At 50.9% G+C, this 15,757-nt stretch overlaps 4 protein-coding genes across 4 annotated transcripts; 2 read left to right on the top strand and 2 right to left on the bottom strand.

The window, feature by feature from the left end:
- Nucleotides 1–34: 34 nt before the first annotated feature.
- Nucleotides 35–1,983, top strand: LRP88_12764 (GMC family oxidoreductase; the record flags this gene model as incomplete). Its single annotated transcript, XM_083249152.1, has 4 exons — nucleotides 35–95; nucleotides 144–487; nucleotides 543–1,339; nucleotides 1,389–1,983. The coding sequence occupies 4 exons, from the start codon at nucleotides 35–37 to the stop codon at nucleotides 1,981–1,983; spliced, it is 1,797 nt and encodes a 598-aa protein (XP_083094954.1).
- A 1,665-nt stretch (nucleotides 1,984–3,648) lies between these two features.
- LRP88_12765 (uncharacterized protein) lies at nucleotides 3,649–7,306 on the bottom strand (the record flags this gene model as incomplete). Its single annotated transcript, XM_083249153.1, has 7 exons — nucleotides 3,649–4,525; nucleotides 4,590–4,644; nucleotides 4,698–5,054; nucleotides 5,114–5,226; nucleotides 5,798–5,870; nucleotides 5,937–6,627; nucleotides 7,130–7,306. The coding sequence occupies 7 exons, from the start codon at nucleotides 7,304–7,306 to the stop codon at nucleotides 3,649–3,651; spliced, it is 2,343 nt and encodes a 780-aa protein (XP_083094955.1).
- Nucleotides 7,307–9,306: 2,000 nt separating this feature from the next.
- Nucleotides 9,307–10,680, bottom strand: LRP88_12766 (histidine phosphatase superfamily; the record flags this gene model as incomplete). The annotated part of the gene is made up of 1 exon (XM_083249154.1): nucleotides 9,307–10,680. One exon carries the CDS (start codon nucleotides 10,678–10,680, stop codon nucleotides 9,307–9,309), a length of 1,374 nt encoding a protein of 457 aa, XP_083094956.1.
- A 1,421-nt stretch (nucleotides 10,681–12,101) lies between these two features.
- On the top strand, nucleotides 12,102–15,297 carry LRP88_12767 (uncharacterized protein; the record flags this gene model as incomplete). The annotated part of the gene is made up of 5 exons (XM_083249155.1): nucleotides 12,102–12,171; nucleotides 12,328–12,442; nucleotides 12,508–12,967; nucleotides 13,061–13,131; nucleotides 13,293–15,297. The coding sequence occupies 5 exons, from the start codon at nucleotides 12,102–12,104 to the stop codon at nucleotides 15,295–15,297; spliced, it is 2,721 nt and encodes a 906-aa protein (XP_083094957.1).
- Between the last annotated feature and the right edge of the window lie 460 nt (nucleotides 15,298–15,757).

Consider the following 15,757-nt stretch of genomic DNA (forward strand, 5'->3'; position numbering starts at 1 on the left):
TTGTTTGTTGAGCCTCAAAAAGTAACAACACACCATGGGGTTGTACACCGAGATCCCAAAGGAGATCCAAGAGGTCGACATCATTGTTGCCGGAGGTAAGTGACACCATGGCTCAACTAAGACAACTGCTCAACTTGGAACAGGCGGAACGGCAGGATGCATCGTTGCGGCCAGACTGGCCGAGGCTGACCCCAACTTGTCCATTCTGGTCATTGAGGGAGGCCAAAACAACCACAATGTGCCCCAAGTCGTCTACCCGGCCCTCTACCTGTCGCACCTCAAGCCAACCAGCAAGGCAACCCTCTTCTACAAGAGCGCAAAGGCTGACCAGCTTGCCGGTCGCGAGGTTGTCGTGGCTTCCGGTGGGACTTTGGGCGGAGGCTCGTCAATCAACTTTCTCATGTACACCCGGGCTCAGAGATCCGATTTTGACTCTTGGGGGGCCAAGGGTTGGTCGGCAGAAGAGCTCCGGCCTTATCTCAACAAGGTGACCAACAAGTGCTCGTGACAGGCATTACTAGAGGCTGATCTCATCTTGATAGTTCGAAACGTATCATGGCAGCGGCGAAAGTCGTCACCACGGCCATGACGGACCTATCCACGTGTCGGATGGTCCTTTTCCTGCCCCCAAATCAGCAGCAGACTTCATCGGCGCTGCCGCGAAGCTTGGGTGGCCGAAAGTCACCGACCTGCAAACGCTGGATGCCAACAATGGCATAGGCCCCTGGCTACGGTACATGTCTCCTGAAGGCAAGCGTCAAGACACAGCCCACACGTACATCCATCCTAGGCTCGAGGACGGCAAACACCCTAATCTCCACGTTCTGGTTGAGTCTAAAGTTGTCCGCGTCTTGATCGACGATCAGAAGCGAGCCGTTGGGGTCGAGTATACTTCCATCCAGGTTCCAAACGCGAAACTGACTGTCAAGGCACGGCGCTTGGTCGTCGTGTCATGTGGCGCCCTCGGAACGCCCTTGGTTCTCGAGAGATCTGGTCTTGGTGATCCCGAGGTACTCAATCGCGCAGGCGTGCCACTTGTGATGGACTTGCCAGGCGTTGGCCGCGAGTACCAGGACCACAATGCAACCATCCACCCCTACAGGACAAACCTTGAGCCTCATGAGACGCTGGACGGAATTCTCAGTGGTCGAGCCGATGTCCCTAGCCTCATTGCGAAGAAGGAGAAGATCCTGGGCTGGAACGGTATTGATGTTGCATCCAAGCTTCGGCCAAGTGAGGCAGATGTTGATGCCCTTGGCCTGGAATTCCGCGCTACTTGGGACCGAGACTTTAAGAACAACCTTGACAGGCCTCTGATGATTATGGGTCTAATGTCATAGTAGGGCTTATCAGGTTCTTCTTTGGTTTGACTACGCTAACATGCACAGCTTTCTCGGAGATCATTCAACCATCCCTGAAGGGCAGTATGCAACAGTACTCAACATCACGGCCTACCCGTATTCACGTGGACACATGCACATCACTGGGCCCAGCCTCGACGACCCGTTGGACTTCAACGTTGGCTTCTTTACTGATGCTGATGATATCGACCTGAAGAAGCAGCTCTGGGCGTACAAGAAGCAGCGCGAAATTATGCGACGCACAGCCATGTACCGTGGCGAGCTGGCTATGGGACACCCCCCCTTCCCTGAAGGGTCTGCAGCGGCGTGCATCGAAACGGATGCTCCTCTCAAAGACGTTCAAGACATCAAGTACTCAGCGGAAGACGACAAGGTTATCGAGGACTGGCTCCGCTTCAAAGTCGCCAGCCCCTGGCATTCTCTGGGTACGGCAAAGATGGGTCCTCGCGAGAGTTTCGGCGTTGTCGACGAACAGTTGAGTGTCCATGGCATTCAGGGACTCAAGATTGCCGATATGAGCGTTTCGCCAAAGAACATGGGCGCCAACACGGAGAATGCTGCTTTGGTGATTGGTGAGAAGGCGGCGGATATTATCATCAGCGAGTTGGGACTCAAGTCGTGAGAGCAACAGATTTATGCAGCAGGCCATTGCTCGACTAGTCTTGCAAGCCTTATCTTACCCAATGATACATTCTACCACTTTTTGCGCTGGACTTAATATGTGGTCTCTCTCTGGGTTTGACAGTGTCATTGGTGTGGTTATAAGAAGTGATGCTGAGAGTTACCGACCCTTGTCATATTGCGTTGACAGCCAACGAAGGTATGTTCCGGAACACAGATCGTTTGAACTCACTTCACCAAAGTATCTGGGGCAATCCTTTCCCATCCCACGCCTGTTCTGGCCCAAGTTCTACAGTCTTTTCAGATTCTCCGAGATACAGAGCTTGAAGCTTGATTTCCCCAAAATTTCTTATGGAGATAACTGGGAGAAGGATACTGCCGAATTTTTTTGAATCCATGGCAACGGCTGTGCGCAAATCCCAGCTCGACAAGTTGGACGAGCTTCATATCTAGCTCCCTCTTGCATTCGATTTTGGTTACTTCCTGGACGATCAAGATGAAACTGCTTACTCGACAGAGGCTCTTTTCAAACGACTTGTTTATCTTGACCTCAATTTCCAAGGGTCTACTGATGAACGCGAAGGTCTGAAATTCCGCTCGCATCAGCCCAATAAAGAGAACGCTAAACACGTCCGTCAACTACTATCATTAGCCCCACCCAAACGTACACACTTTTTGGGTTGAGGGAGACGATTTGTTGCTCGATCGTTCAGCATTCTCTCCTTCCCTCCGTCTAAAATCACTAGACATACAAACACTATCCATCGGCGCGACCGCCCTCACGACAATTGTCAGACAATGCAACGAAACCCTTCAGAAGCTTGCCATGAGAGGCATCTATCTTCAGTCTGGGACCTAGGAGGGGATCCTGTTAGCAATGAGTGAACTTCCACTTCTTGTTAACTTTTTCATCGAGACGTGCGGCTACGGTAGAGAATCCGCCTATTATCGCCCGTCAGTGGAACCTTCTGAAAATGGCTCTTCATATGACCCTACGTATGACTTCTTTACGGAAGCAGTGATGTAAACGCGTTGGGGGATGTCCTGGTACGAATACACAAGAACAAGTGTCGGCTTCATGGCGACAGTTATAGCGCACCCGCCGGTTTAGAAGGAGAGGCACAGATGAAGGATGGTGAACTTAGGGCAAGATTGTTGAGAGCATATGTTAGGAAACGGCATTGCATCGAGGGATCTGAATCTGAGGAGTCGCAGGGCCAGTCGGATGGGCTAGTTGCCTTTAACTGAATCAACTATACTTTGTTCGGCCAACATGGGCGCACAATATAGGATCTTCATGCCGAAACGGGGATCTCGACTACAAGGATATCCAATTCATGTTCCAACGGCATTTTGGAAAGCATATTATGCTTGAGTGCCTTGGTGTATAAATATTTGGCATAGCGAAAACTTGGAAGACTCTTCTATTCTCATTATAGCTAGGTATTCACCAAAATAGTTTCACGAAACCAGCGTATATCACCACACTAGGAACTACTGTTTTAAAGACTACCTAAAAATTGCGGAAAAGAGTGGTTGAAACTCTGACTCAAACTCCTAGAGGTAGATGTGCTGTTGAAGCCCATATGCGCTGCCGATGTCTCTCTGTCTTTCCCAGGGTATTGTTGAACTTTATTCTCCATTCGCCTCTTCTTAAACCGTCCCATCAAAACCCTCCGATCGGGTGCCACATGCCTTGCAAACTCTGTGGCAATCGCACTTCAACAAATCTTTCGCAAGAACCATCCAACATATCCAACTCAACCTCTACAGACATGGTCGCCTTGTGAAACCCATCTGCCAAGAACCGTACAGGCTTCACAACTTCACCGGCGTCGCTGACTTCGCGAGTTCGAAAACTCGATTCATTCAAGTCTCTGGTGAGCGCAGCAGCGCCGACTGAGTCTGGTGGTAGGCGGCAATGCAGAGTGCATTGAGTGCAGCCCCCGTGCATCGTCGTGGGGAGGCCCCTCGAGAGGTAGAAGAGAGATGCGACGAGGTGTTGAGCGACGATGGTAATGTGGTCCCTGGTTGTAAATTGGCGGTCTCGGATATGGTCTGATTCTAGGCCCACCTCGTTCCTCGAGAATATTATTTCGCTCTCTACGCGGAGATTGACAAGTTGTTCAATGTCATCGAGGGCCGGGGGCTTCTCATAAAGACCGATGTTGAGGCGGTGGCAGTTCCGTTTGTAGCGGCCGCGAAGAGGGCCGCTGAAATCGGTCCACTCCCGATCGCAGTCCAGAGTTGCGTATACCATGTCGATGCCAGTTTCGATCTTCTTCTTGATGCCCTTGGGAAGAAGACGACCAATCTTAGAGGGGGGTTTTTCGACGTACTTACATTTTTCATCGATCCATATGCCTGTCCCAAGAGAGACAACGATATCGGGTGGGCCTGACGACTTCCAAATGCGAGTTGCCTCCTCTGCGGCCAATCTCACGGGATTGTTCCTCACAGTGGCTCCATCTACATAGACTCGCCGGGTTGCTTCGTGAATATATGGCTTGAACAACGTCTGAGCTGCAGAGGTGGCGCGGGCTCTATGCTCCAGGTCAGTTGCTAATCTCCAGTCAAGGTCAAAGGTTGGAGGGAGGCTGCACTCACGCCGCCCAGGTCTGAAAGTCGCTGCCTTGCTCGTCAGCTCTTTGCAGGCAGTCATCTGTAAACATGTCAGCATGAATGCCGATCGGGCGCATTAGCAAGCTCTCTTACTCGCTTCTCTTCCATCCTTTAGCTTCTCAATGGGGTTTCGAGAGTAATTCGCCAGCAGACACGGATGATTGTGGCCATCAAGACAAGTAACCACGCCAACCTTGACCTGATCTCCCGATTGCTCGCCACCTTTGATCTGGCCGAAAAGATAGTCATCCCCGAAAGCGGTACGCAGAGCGTTGTTGATACCAGAGCTCTTGTACTTGGAGACGCAGAACGGTTCGGCAAGAAGAGAGAGACCTGGAAGGGCAAGGACTTTGCGGAGTGAGAAAGCCTCTTTTGCCAGGCGACTAAAATGATCTATGGCATCGCTCAGGGGCCATTTCTTCTCAAAGACTCCCAGAGCAACAAGCCCGCCTATTGCATCGTTATTCTGGTTTCCTTGGATCTCGATTCTTCTATCAGGATAAACTCACCGGTACTAGTCCCAATAACAAGATCGAACAGGTCCTGAATCCGAATGCCAAACCCAACCGCCTTCTCGATCTTAGCCAAGATGACAAGTTCGACAATGCCCCGTACGCCGCCCCTGCGAGAGAACTGTTAATGACCGCGTGCATGAAACAAGTTAATTCGGCTACAGAACGAACCCATCAAGTGCCAAAATCCGTGCTCCTGCAGTTCGAGGTTTCACCCGGATATTCCATGGGGTTGTGGAAAACAAACACCCCAGAGGACAAGCATTCATCCGTATCACCGATGCCTCTCCGGTTCTTGGGTTGTATCTCCTGATGCAATCCTCGCAGATTCCATGCTCATGGGGCGTGCAAGGGAGCATATTAGTAGGAGCGTTCGATAGACAAGCCAAGCAAGTTCTTTGAGTGGTGATGCCCGTAACATTACAGTTTGTTGCAGCAGACGCAAGCCTGCTGATGGAATGAGCTCGATCGCGTATCTCAGAGAGCTCTTCCCAGAGGCGGTCAATGAAGGCTGCTGGATCATAGGAGCTTTTGTACACTCCGACCACCAGGTTCTCAACCGATGCATCTGGTGCATGGGAGTGGTCACCAAAGGCTTCGAACTGATGGCCTTTTTCGTGACTCTCGAAGTAGTTCCTACACCTTCGTTCCCCGCGATGGTCTTGCTCCTCGCATCGCCACGAGCGGTTACGAAACTGCTCGAGCCCGCGCTTAGCTTCATCGACGAGGGCCTCTTTACGCTTCTGCTGGTGTTCTGCTCAAGCAGTTAGTTCAGCCGTTGAGTCGGACTTCGTCAGAACAGAGGGCCGATGCTACTCACCTCTGCCGCCCTTGGGGTCGATTTGTGCCACGATACACGCAGCTATATATGGTGTCATCTGCAGCACAAGTTGACTCTCCCCTTTGACTGCTTGGATAGTGTCAAAGTTCCTCTGTTTGGCCATTCGCGCCATGAGCTGGGCCAGATGCTCACTGAAGCGTCTGGGTGGTGCAACATCTCCATCCGATAGTTCATGGAAGTCGAGCGAGTCTCGATAGTCTCGGCCTAGCGCCACGGCAGACCGGTGAAGGTAAGCATTTAGGGACGACGTGTCGAGGTCGAGGTTGAATGATTTGCCTTTTCCGCGGATCTTCTCCGACATGGCTATAATCTCACTGTACAAGGCTTTGATCTGATCAGAAATGTTCTGCACGATGGCAGGTGAGCTACGAGTGAGCTGAGGTATCGAAATAACCCGGAAATCGTCATAGTAGCACCGAATCAGCTCCTCGGCCGTCTTGATGGGCCGTCCTCGTATCTCCCACTTTCGCTGGAGTTCTTGGAAGCGGGTCGAGTTTTCAAAGCTGTCCAGCAGCTGACGAGTCTCCTTCTCGGCAGTCCAGATGGTTTCGTGAGTATCCATGGACATTTTGTTCAGCACAATGATCAACCCTGGTCGGGCTCGCTGGTTCAGCGTTCTCTCGTGACCATCCTTGGCCCAGTGAAACATTCGTTCCAGGATCTCATGAGACTGTCTAGGTATCTTGAAGTTAGAATACTGAGTGGATGGACAAGGAGCCGATGATTCCCCACCTCGAGTTAGTGGTGACAAAACAAACCACATCCGAGAAGGCATAGAGTAGCCTTGGGTAGACCAGCTTGACAACATTGCTTCTTGTGTCAGAGGATACTTGGCCCAGCTGCCTTCGACCCCCTCCTCCTTGGGCATCCACAGGCAAAACGAGTTGGCCCCATCGTAGGTCTATCCGGTTGAGTGCTGAGCTCTTGTGTTGTGTGATTGGATCTGGGGGAGAGGGTAGTAAGGCTCCGTCAAGAATCACCTGGGAGCTTCTTCTGGCCTCACGAGCCTCGGATATTATTTTACGGGAAACTGGGTTATCCGAGCCATTGAAGCCTTCGCAGTCTAAGTGAATGGGATGAGAAGCTTGACTAAATTGGGAAAACGGAATCTTACCAACAAAGAAGCGAGGAACTTCGCTTGATTGGGTTTGAGGGTCAGCAAAGAGACGCACATCACTACTTGTCGACTTGAACTTGTCCTTCGCTACTCCCTGGACAGGAACCTGGTAGTCTTGACCGGGTGCCAAAGATTCGACGATGGCACGGATCAGAGTGCTCTTACCAGAGCCCGTGTCACCGACAAAGGATATGAGGCTTGGGTATTGGAATTGTGGCTTCTCAAGGACCATTTCAATCAGCCTCTCGAGCCGTGGATAGATGCATAGTTGCGGAAAGCGGCCCTCTTGGTCTTCCGGAACGCCAAACCAGGTGGATCACAGATCGTTGATATGCAAAGTCGCATTCTCTTTGTCGGGAATCTTGGAGTCGACAAGCCATGAGACAAAGATCCATTGTTGGAAGTCTATCTCTTCGCACGGGTCTCCAAACTCCGGTGGCTCTTCGTCTTCGGGCTTGTGGTCTCTTGTATTCAAGAGGCATTGCCGGTGTGCGGGCATGTGAGCCGCGCCGCAGCCGCTGCACAGCACAAAGCGAGCAGGTACATCTTTTTTACCGCAGACGCGGCAACAGAGGGGGATTCTTAGCCGCGCAGCTTGTTGTGTGATGCTGTCTCTGTCAGCATCTGCACAACGACGTATGACCAAACATCTTACAAGGCCCCGTTGGGCTTTGCCCATCTATCCAGTTCCTCAGCTGGCTCTTCTTCAACAACTTGAACCTCGAAGTCGGCCTTGTCTCGGGTGGGTAGCCGATTCACGCAATTGAGCAGTTGATCCAAGCCCCCACTGTACCCGGAATCCTTCGAAACCGAGAGGGTAGCCATCCTTGCCGAAAGGCAGAGGCTTGTTCAAATGGAGGGATTTTGGCTAGTGCTGGAGCTGAAGGAGGAACGCGATCTAAGGGACCAGACTCTCAAGGACCAGGCTCGCGTTGGATTCTTTTAACCCCTCCTTCTCATCCCGGGGGAAATAAGATCCGAAAAAGCAGGCTGGGGACTTTAGAATTTTCAAAACAGCAGCTGAGCATAGCCAAGGCGGGATGGCTACAGTCCCCAATGAGCTGCTGGCCTGTTGCACATTGGCAGAGTTCAGCCCCAGGAGGCTTGCAGGAAGAGGCAGCGGCTGAGCCAACTGGGTGGTCATCTGATTCACATTTATGATGCTGGGGAGACTGAAAGTGAACCAAGGAGCGAACCAGAGACATCGCGGGGGTGCATTTCTTGGCTATCCTCCTCGTATTCGTGGATGGGCGTTCTCCCTACCTACCTAAATTTAGGGCAACTAGCCTCCATAACACACAAGTTCCTTATCTGGGTAGTCTGTAGTAACTTCAGTATTTTTATATATCTTTAGACGCATACTTTTCGGATAGTGCTCCTTCAGCCAGCTCTCGTTGGGTCTGGGCGATTCAGCTTAGCATTGATCTGCCTTCTCTCGGCCAAGTTCCTCTATGCTGCCAAGCTGCAAGCGCGGTCTTACTGGGCCTGTAATATTTAAGAATTTCTTCTTTATAATGTGCGAAGATTTGAAAGCGTAATTATTAATCAAGGTTCTTGGTAGAAATACAGATGAGGGGGTTGAAAGAGAAGCGCTCTCGTCTCATTTCTCTCCCTGGTCCTTGAGTGCCTGGATGGGCTTAGAATACAATCCTCTGGTTGGCCTGAAGCACGGTGCTCTCTCCACTCACTTGAGTCTTCTCATTGGTGCCGATATCTTGTCATAAGTGCCGGTACTTTGCGGTCGGCATATCCCAATCGGGGTTTTCCGCACTCACTCCAAAGTAACCACCAACCAACAACGACGATATCCTCGCCCTCGAATACCAGAGTTCCGACATGTGTTCTAGCATAGAGTATTCCCGTATCGCTGCTAGAGCGAAATGATGGAGTAGGTCTTGCATAGGACACGGCAACTAACGAAGAATTGTCTCTGTCTTGTCTACTCGGTAGGTAGCTTACCCTAGAGGCGGGCTCATGGAAAACGAGCTTGATAGAGTATTGCACCGTACTTCATCACATTTCTTTGTGTGCTATGCTTTAACCGTAGTAGTAGAGTCGCTCTAGTTTGAAGCCGGGCTCGGCCCGAGAAGCTAACAAAAAGTTCCATGAATATAGTTACACGGACGATCATGGATAAACATTAAGTCAGGATTTAAAACGCAGACGGAATGGATATCTATCAAATTCTGGTTTTGAGCGTCTCCTCACGCCTTTGGATAGTCATCTCAGCCCCTACAAATCACTTGGCTCCTTGTGCTTACAGACCTCGTCAAAATCTCCGTACTTTTTCATCCCAGCACTCACAATCTCCTTAAAAACCTCAAACGGGCAGCTGGCCCCAGGCCCGCTTTGACAGAGCGGTAGCGGCCGTGGCGCAGTGTTGGCAATGAACCTCACAAACTCATCCTTCCCTGAATCGTCACCTGGTCTATCGCAAGTCATCTTTTCCATGCCAACATGTCCCAGAAATGGAATGAGATCAGACATCTTCCATGCCCTCACATGGTTGACATGGGATGTCGGAAACTCATCATAGCCTTCGTGCGAAGATGAATTGAAGATGCCAAGTGCTGTGGCGACAAACGGCGGCACTTCTCGATGCGTAAAGAAGAAAAACAAGCGCTGATCTGAGGGCCAACCCGTCGTTTCGTTATGATTCGCGTCTGGGTCTTTGTCAATGGCGTCGAAGAGCTGAGATTGTGAATGAAGCCAGGGGAAACCAAGATAGCTGGAGAGAGGGTTGAGCGGCCCGACCATGTATGCGTACTTCATATCCCAGGCATACTCGTACGACAGCCATTCTGCATCAGAGAACAAGTCGCACATTGGCGAGCGTTTTCCACGAATGGCTGACTCATAACCACAGATTGACTGGAGGGCAAAGACATCCTTGGGGTCGAGATCATAGTCGTCAGGCGTGTAGGGGCTAAGACGACGTGAGACTTGTTTGCCGTAGACATTTAAGAATTCGTGCAGTTCCTTGGTACCAGGGTCTTTTGAGAATTCTGAGCAAGCCTTGTGCGGAAGAAGAGCACGAGTAGCGTTGTTGAGATCCTTCTTGTCGGCGCGGACAAACTCGATGTCTCCAGAATTGGGAAATGCGTCGACAAAGGCCTTGGCAGTATCATAGGTCCTTGCTTTAGTATCTGCCATAACACGCTTGACCGACGATGCCAAGTGCCGGTATCGCTTCATCAGATGTCTCCCAACCTGCTTGGCATCAAGCTTCCCAGAAGGAGTGACATCCTCCAGGCGCTTTTCGTCAATTGGAGAGTACCATTTGTTGAGGAACTTAAGGGGACCTGAGAAGCCCCCACGATGCTTCTCCAACTTGAAGAGAAATGGTTTGATGTAGTCCTCATACTCGGCGTCGTTGGCATAGATTGACGCGTGCCGGATAAGGTAAGAAGCAACGTCGACAGTGCATCCCTCTGGGGCAGCGTGTGCGAGCCCAAATCCAACGGCATCGAAATATGGCGATATTCCTGGCAGGTGGAGGAGAGGATCGAATTGGTAGCCTTGAGAATGATCACGAACCCGAATCGGCTGCTGAAATGCAGATGCGAGTGAAAGGGCGGTAGCAACCACAACCAAAAGGCTAGACATGGTGTTTATGGGGGTCAGACTTAAGGATGGAGTCTGCGGTGATCAATTTTACTGGCTCGAACGTGTTTTTATGACCGACAGGTCTATGACGTATGAAGCGACAGAAGCACCCTGAGAGGACCGATCTCGATCTTTCAAACAAGAAATCGTCAAGACTAGCTCTTATAAGCTAGACAAACGCGCCACAATTTGGGGAAAGGGGCTCGACACAACCGCTCCCGGATATCATTCGTAAGTATCAAGAAAGGCTGGCTTCCAATTGATCTCTGACAGAAAGGTGGTACGATTCCTCCGCGGAAGGGTCGGGTATGTGCAACTTACGGTGGCCTTGAATGTGGCTCTACAGAGGATCGTTAGGACCCTTGGGGGACGATAATAGATAAATATCAGTGGCTGGGGACTTTTCAGGGGTTAAACTTGCATCTTTATGTGTTAACTGCACTAAGCATGTCCCCTCCCTATTGGCGGGGAAACATTGAAGGTGTAGAGGGTGACCTAACTGTTCTTAAAGGCCTCTAATATCTAATAATAATTCATAGAAAAGAATTTGAAAAGAAATCCCATAATAAAAAGAAGTATTTATATCATTTTATCTAATATTTTATACGTATTATTATTACTTTGATAGATAACCTTGGTGGAGGGGAGTATGTATGCTCATATGGATACGAATCCACGACCAAATGTGCGCAAAGTAATCTCGCTCTCGCGTCAGAAAACTTACTCGCCAGCTTTCTTTTTCCATAAATCAAGAACAAAAATCCCTCCAATTAGTCTTGCATGCTCACCTTATCTTGCTCTCAAGCGCGTGTGGCTGCATTAGCTGTGTGACGCACGTTGGCCGCAATCGGATACGAGATGCGGGAGGCCGACCATAGCTGGCTATGCGTGCTCAGTACTGTAGAGAGATGCTATCACCAGGATGAAATACATGACCCTAGGGAAGCGAGCAAGTCTTCTAAATGCCGATAGAGGACGGATTGTCCGGGATGGCCATCGCCCTTCTCCATGACTTGGCGCTCATCGTGAATCAAGACCAGACTCACAGTGAAACCTGGAGGATGAGGCACTATCACCTTGAGAGTCAGCACTAATTGGTCAACGCGCGGCGATTTCCCCTCGCTAATCGCAAGCCCTGCGTCTCTAAGGAGGGCTGGAATGAACACTCATTTGACCAGGCAACCTCAATACTCCACAATCCAGTTGGGCTTCGAGAAACTCTACTCAAACGCAGTTAGCGTTGTATCCTCCTCTTTTGTCTCACACTGTACCAGAGGTCACGGAGCTTCGTGTCGTGCTCCAGCACGTCGCGTCTCAATTCCTCCCTGGAGGTTCAAACCACTTCCAGTCTGTCCTTTCAATAAGCCCAACGTCTAGCACGCGTCTTCTTCTGCTGGAATTTGGCACAGTAAAATGCAATCATGAATTCTGAGCAATCTCCTCTCGTGGAGACTGTGTTCCACCACCTTGTCCTTCCCCCAAAACTTCCGCGTAAATTCGATGGCGATAACGCCGAGCTGGCCGAGAATCTCGGGGAATGATTGCACGAAGCCTTGTCCGCCTTGCGGCATGTGGGAAACCCCGCGGTCTGGGACGCTTTGGATGCGTCTTTGCGGGCTACCAGGGCCCTAGACCAGGGTTTTTTAGGTGGCGACGACCTGCTGGAGGGATTCAGAACCGTTGCCGAGAGTGAGGTACCAATTTGGCTTGCTCTCCATGTCACACAGCAGAATGCTGCGCTTTTAATCCACCGTGATGCTTCGTAAGTCCTTCATGCTCCTACGTGCTACACACTGAGGGCATTTTGACCTGATTTGATATCTATAGTGGTGAAAACATCATCTTTGAGTCTTTCCAGGTGTCTGCGCCTGTGCGAGATGTTCTCAACGCAAACCATGCCCTCACCTGGGACTTTCCCAGCCGTGCAGTCTCAGTACCGCTTCACGTCTTTAATGACGCATCGTTCCAGCAAAACTTGGCTGACTTTCTCGAGCAATCAGGTTCCGAGGCTTTTGATCAGTTTGCTGCACGAGCATACAAAGGAGGCCAGTCGGTTGTTGAAGCTCGAGATTGTCCCAAGCCTGCCATTGTCAACGATATGCTCATGTCGCTGTTGGAGGGCCTGGGAAACCCTGTCACCGTTCGCCAGGTTCGCAAAAGAGTCCGCGATGACTATGTCTTGGATTCATCTGAAACGCCATGGAGACGCTCCCCGTACTGGCTTGTTCTCCGTGTCACAGTTGGACGACTCCTCTGCGCCATGTCCAAAGACGAGAGGATTGGCCGGGTGTACTAAAAGTTCATCATCTGTGTTGTCTTGGCTAATCTACTTGGAGAATGTGTCGAAAGTCTGCACCCCGAGATGACACTGATTCTCCAGGCAAAGCTGTGCCGTCGCCTTGCTAAGCTCGAGTCCGAGAAGCAGGCTGCCTCAGATACTCTGCGTCTGGTGTACGAGCATTTTTTTTCTACGCTACAGGAGCCTTCTTTGAAGGGATCGTTGGCCGTGCAAAGCGGGAGGTTGTTACCCAGTGGGAGAATTACAAGGCGAGCATCGTTCGCCCAATTCCTCTCCTTCCAGGACGTGCACCAACGAACGATCTGTCTCTCAGATTGCCCAACAGCGGTCCAATTCTGCTTGATCTTCTCTCACAGGAATCTGTGAATACGAACCGCGGGGTGCGACTTGACCTCCCATCTCTGCAAGAAGGCACAATCTCGCAGGTCAACCAGCTCACAGCTCGGTACACCTCACTCACTCACCGCGAGAACAACTTCAAAAGGCCAATCAAGTCACCTTCACATGCTCCACAGCAAGTATGCATCGAGTTATCGACGATGCTCAACAATTATCTAAAGAGGGCCGAGAACGCATACAGAGACAGCCCCGTCTTGATGAGCCAATACCTCCTAAGATTGTTTAAACTTTGGGTGGACATGGACCAAGCAGCCGTTGCCGCATGTCCTCTTCTCGAAGACTACCACCCTGTCTTTATCCCACACGCATTAGATGTCCTTTGCCTAATGACTATGGAAGAGATGGAACAACTTGCCCGTGTCCAGGAGTATATTGCGGCCCGCGTGAAAGCTCACACCAAGCATGGTAGAACAATCTTCAGCAACCCAAGATATGAGCCGGCATTTGCATATCAGTTTGTTTACAACACCTCAGCTGGGCATCCCATGGCGGACCTAGTCGGGAAGATCGACAAAGCTTCAGAAGAGTCTAGAAAGTCCAAGGAATCAGAGCTGGAAGACCTAACCGAGCGTTACCGCAAACTTACACAGGAGATCCAGGATGTATCCTGCACTTGCACTCGACTTCCTGGTGGGAGAAGGGAAACAAAGGGCTGCCAAAGATGCAAGAAACTGCGAGCTCGGAAAGCCCTCAAGATTATGATCCACGAGGATTTTCTCCCGTCCGACAAGACAGACGAGGGCAACGCCCACTGTGCTGCCATTGTGTATGAACTGCTCATCCCCGAATACCTCGCAGGTTATCGACAAGCAACGTGGAACTTGTACCTGCTGGGAAGCCTACCGACGTTGATCCAATCGCCCAATCCTATGCTCGTTCTAAACAAGTTCGACAAACTCAAAGACTTTACACCCAAGCGCCCGGCCGATAAGTATTCCATCACGATGGCGTCGCGGAAAAAGCTGTTTTCACAGACTCATTACCGCAAGATGAAGCTCCCAAAGCAACCACACGAGATACTGCGGTCGTTTGGAGCAGAATTCTCCTACTATGACGAAGCGTCTGGGTTCTGGGCCGACGAGCTCCCCGAAACGCCATGGTTCCAGCATCTTTTTGGCCCCTGGCTTCCAGAGGGCGTTCCTGATCCATATGAGAACTGCGATCAGTCCAATGAGGAGGTGTATCATCCAACATCGTCCGACATAATTGCCAACGAAATCGACTGTCCCCGAGACATGTCCATACACGAGTTTTCTGCCTATCAACGGGTCGTTTCTGGACGAGGCCGACGGTGGCTGGCCATGCTGATCGAGCTGTCTTCTAGCAACATCAATTTCAGCAGTGAGATTACCACGACTCTCTTCACACGCCTCGCCCTACAAGCTGGCCCTGCCATCTTAGAGGGTGGGACTTTGAGGGAGGCGCACATCGTCTTCCGTGAACAACCCTTCTGCAAGACACTGCATGAGCGGTTTTCCTCCTGGTTGGCTTTTCTAGAATCCAATTGTCGAGAAGTTCACTGCATGGGCACGATTGCCACCCTCAGTCTGCGGCTATATCATCTATGTCTACCGGACTTCAAAGAGAAGGCACTTGACTTGTTAGTACGAATTCGACACATCACCTCCAACTGGATCGTGCAGTTGCGGAACGATGTCCGAGTAACCCCGGAGGGTGAAACCGCTCGTAAGTCTTCAGATTACGCCCTTCGAGCTGCCTTGCTCTGTCGTCAGACATTCTCGATATACGCCGACTCTCAGGGCCCACATGCAGCTCTGGGTAGCGAGGATGTGCAATGTTTCTTCCGGGCTTCTATTGCCCTTCAAGAGCACCTCTTGGTTAGTGTGGACGAGCTGAGCCCTGCTCTGAAGCATCTTCTCGTTCAAGATCTATACACTTGTTATCGCATGCGGGTCTGATCAAGGGCTGGATCCAAAAGAGCCCTCATTGCTTAGAGAACGCCATCAATGAGACATGGAGTGATACCGGGGGCTTCAAGAAGAGGGCCTACTCTAACAGGACGTTCATCTCCTCAAAAGCCTATCCTTGGTGGGCTACAGCGCGGGTCGAAGGGACCAAGTGGACAGCCCCCCAAGTGATACACTACCACATGATCCAAGGCCACCTCACTGTGGACGGAAAGCTACTTGGTTGACTCCCTCTCGAGATGAGAGAGGATGAAGCCATCAAGGAGCTCTTTGGCGGGCAGCACTTGCTGACGCGTCCGTCCAACCTCCTAGAGCATCAGCTGGTCAATGAGGTCGAGGGGCACCAGATTCACTTCGGCTCTAGGAACAGAAAGGTGATCATTCGAGCCATTTTTCGGGGATCCCTGCTAGAACACGTTCCGCGGACAGTGTTCAAAGGCATTTTAGGCTA

This window comes from Fusarium phalaenopsidis (genome assembly GCF_050370095.1).
Source record: "Fusarium phalaenopsidis strain FUZ10S chromosome Unknown contig_32328, whole genome shotgun sequence".
NCBI classification, from domain to species: domain Eukaryota; kingdom Fungi; phylum Ascomycota; class Sordariomycetes; order Hypocreales; family Nectriaceae; genus Fusarium; species Fusarium phalaenopsidis.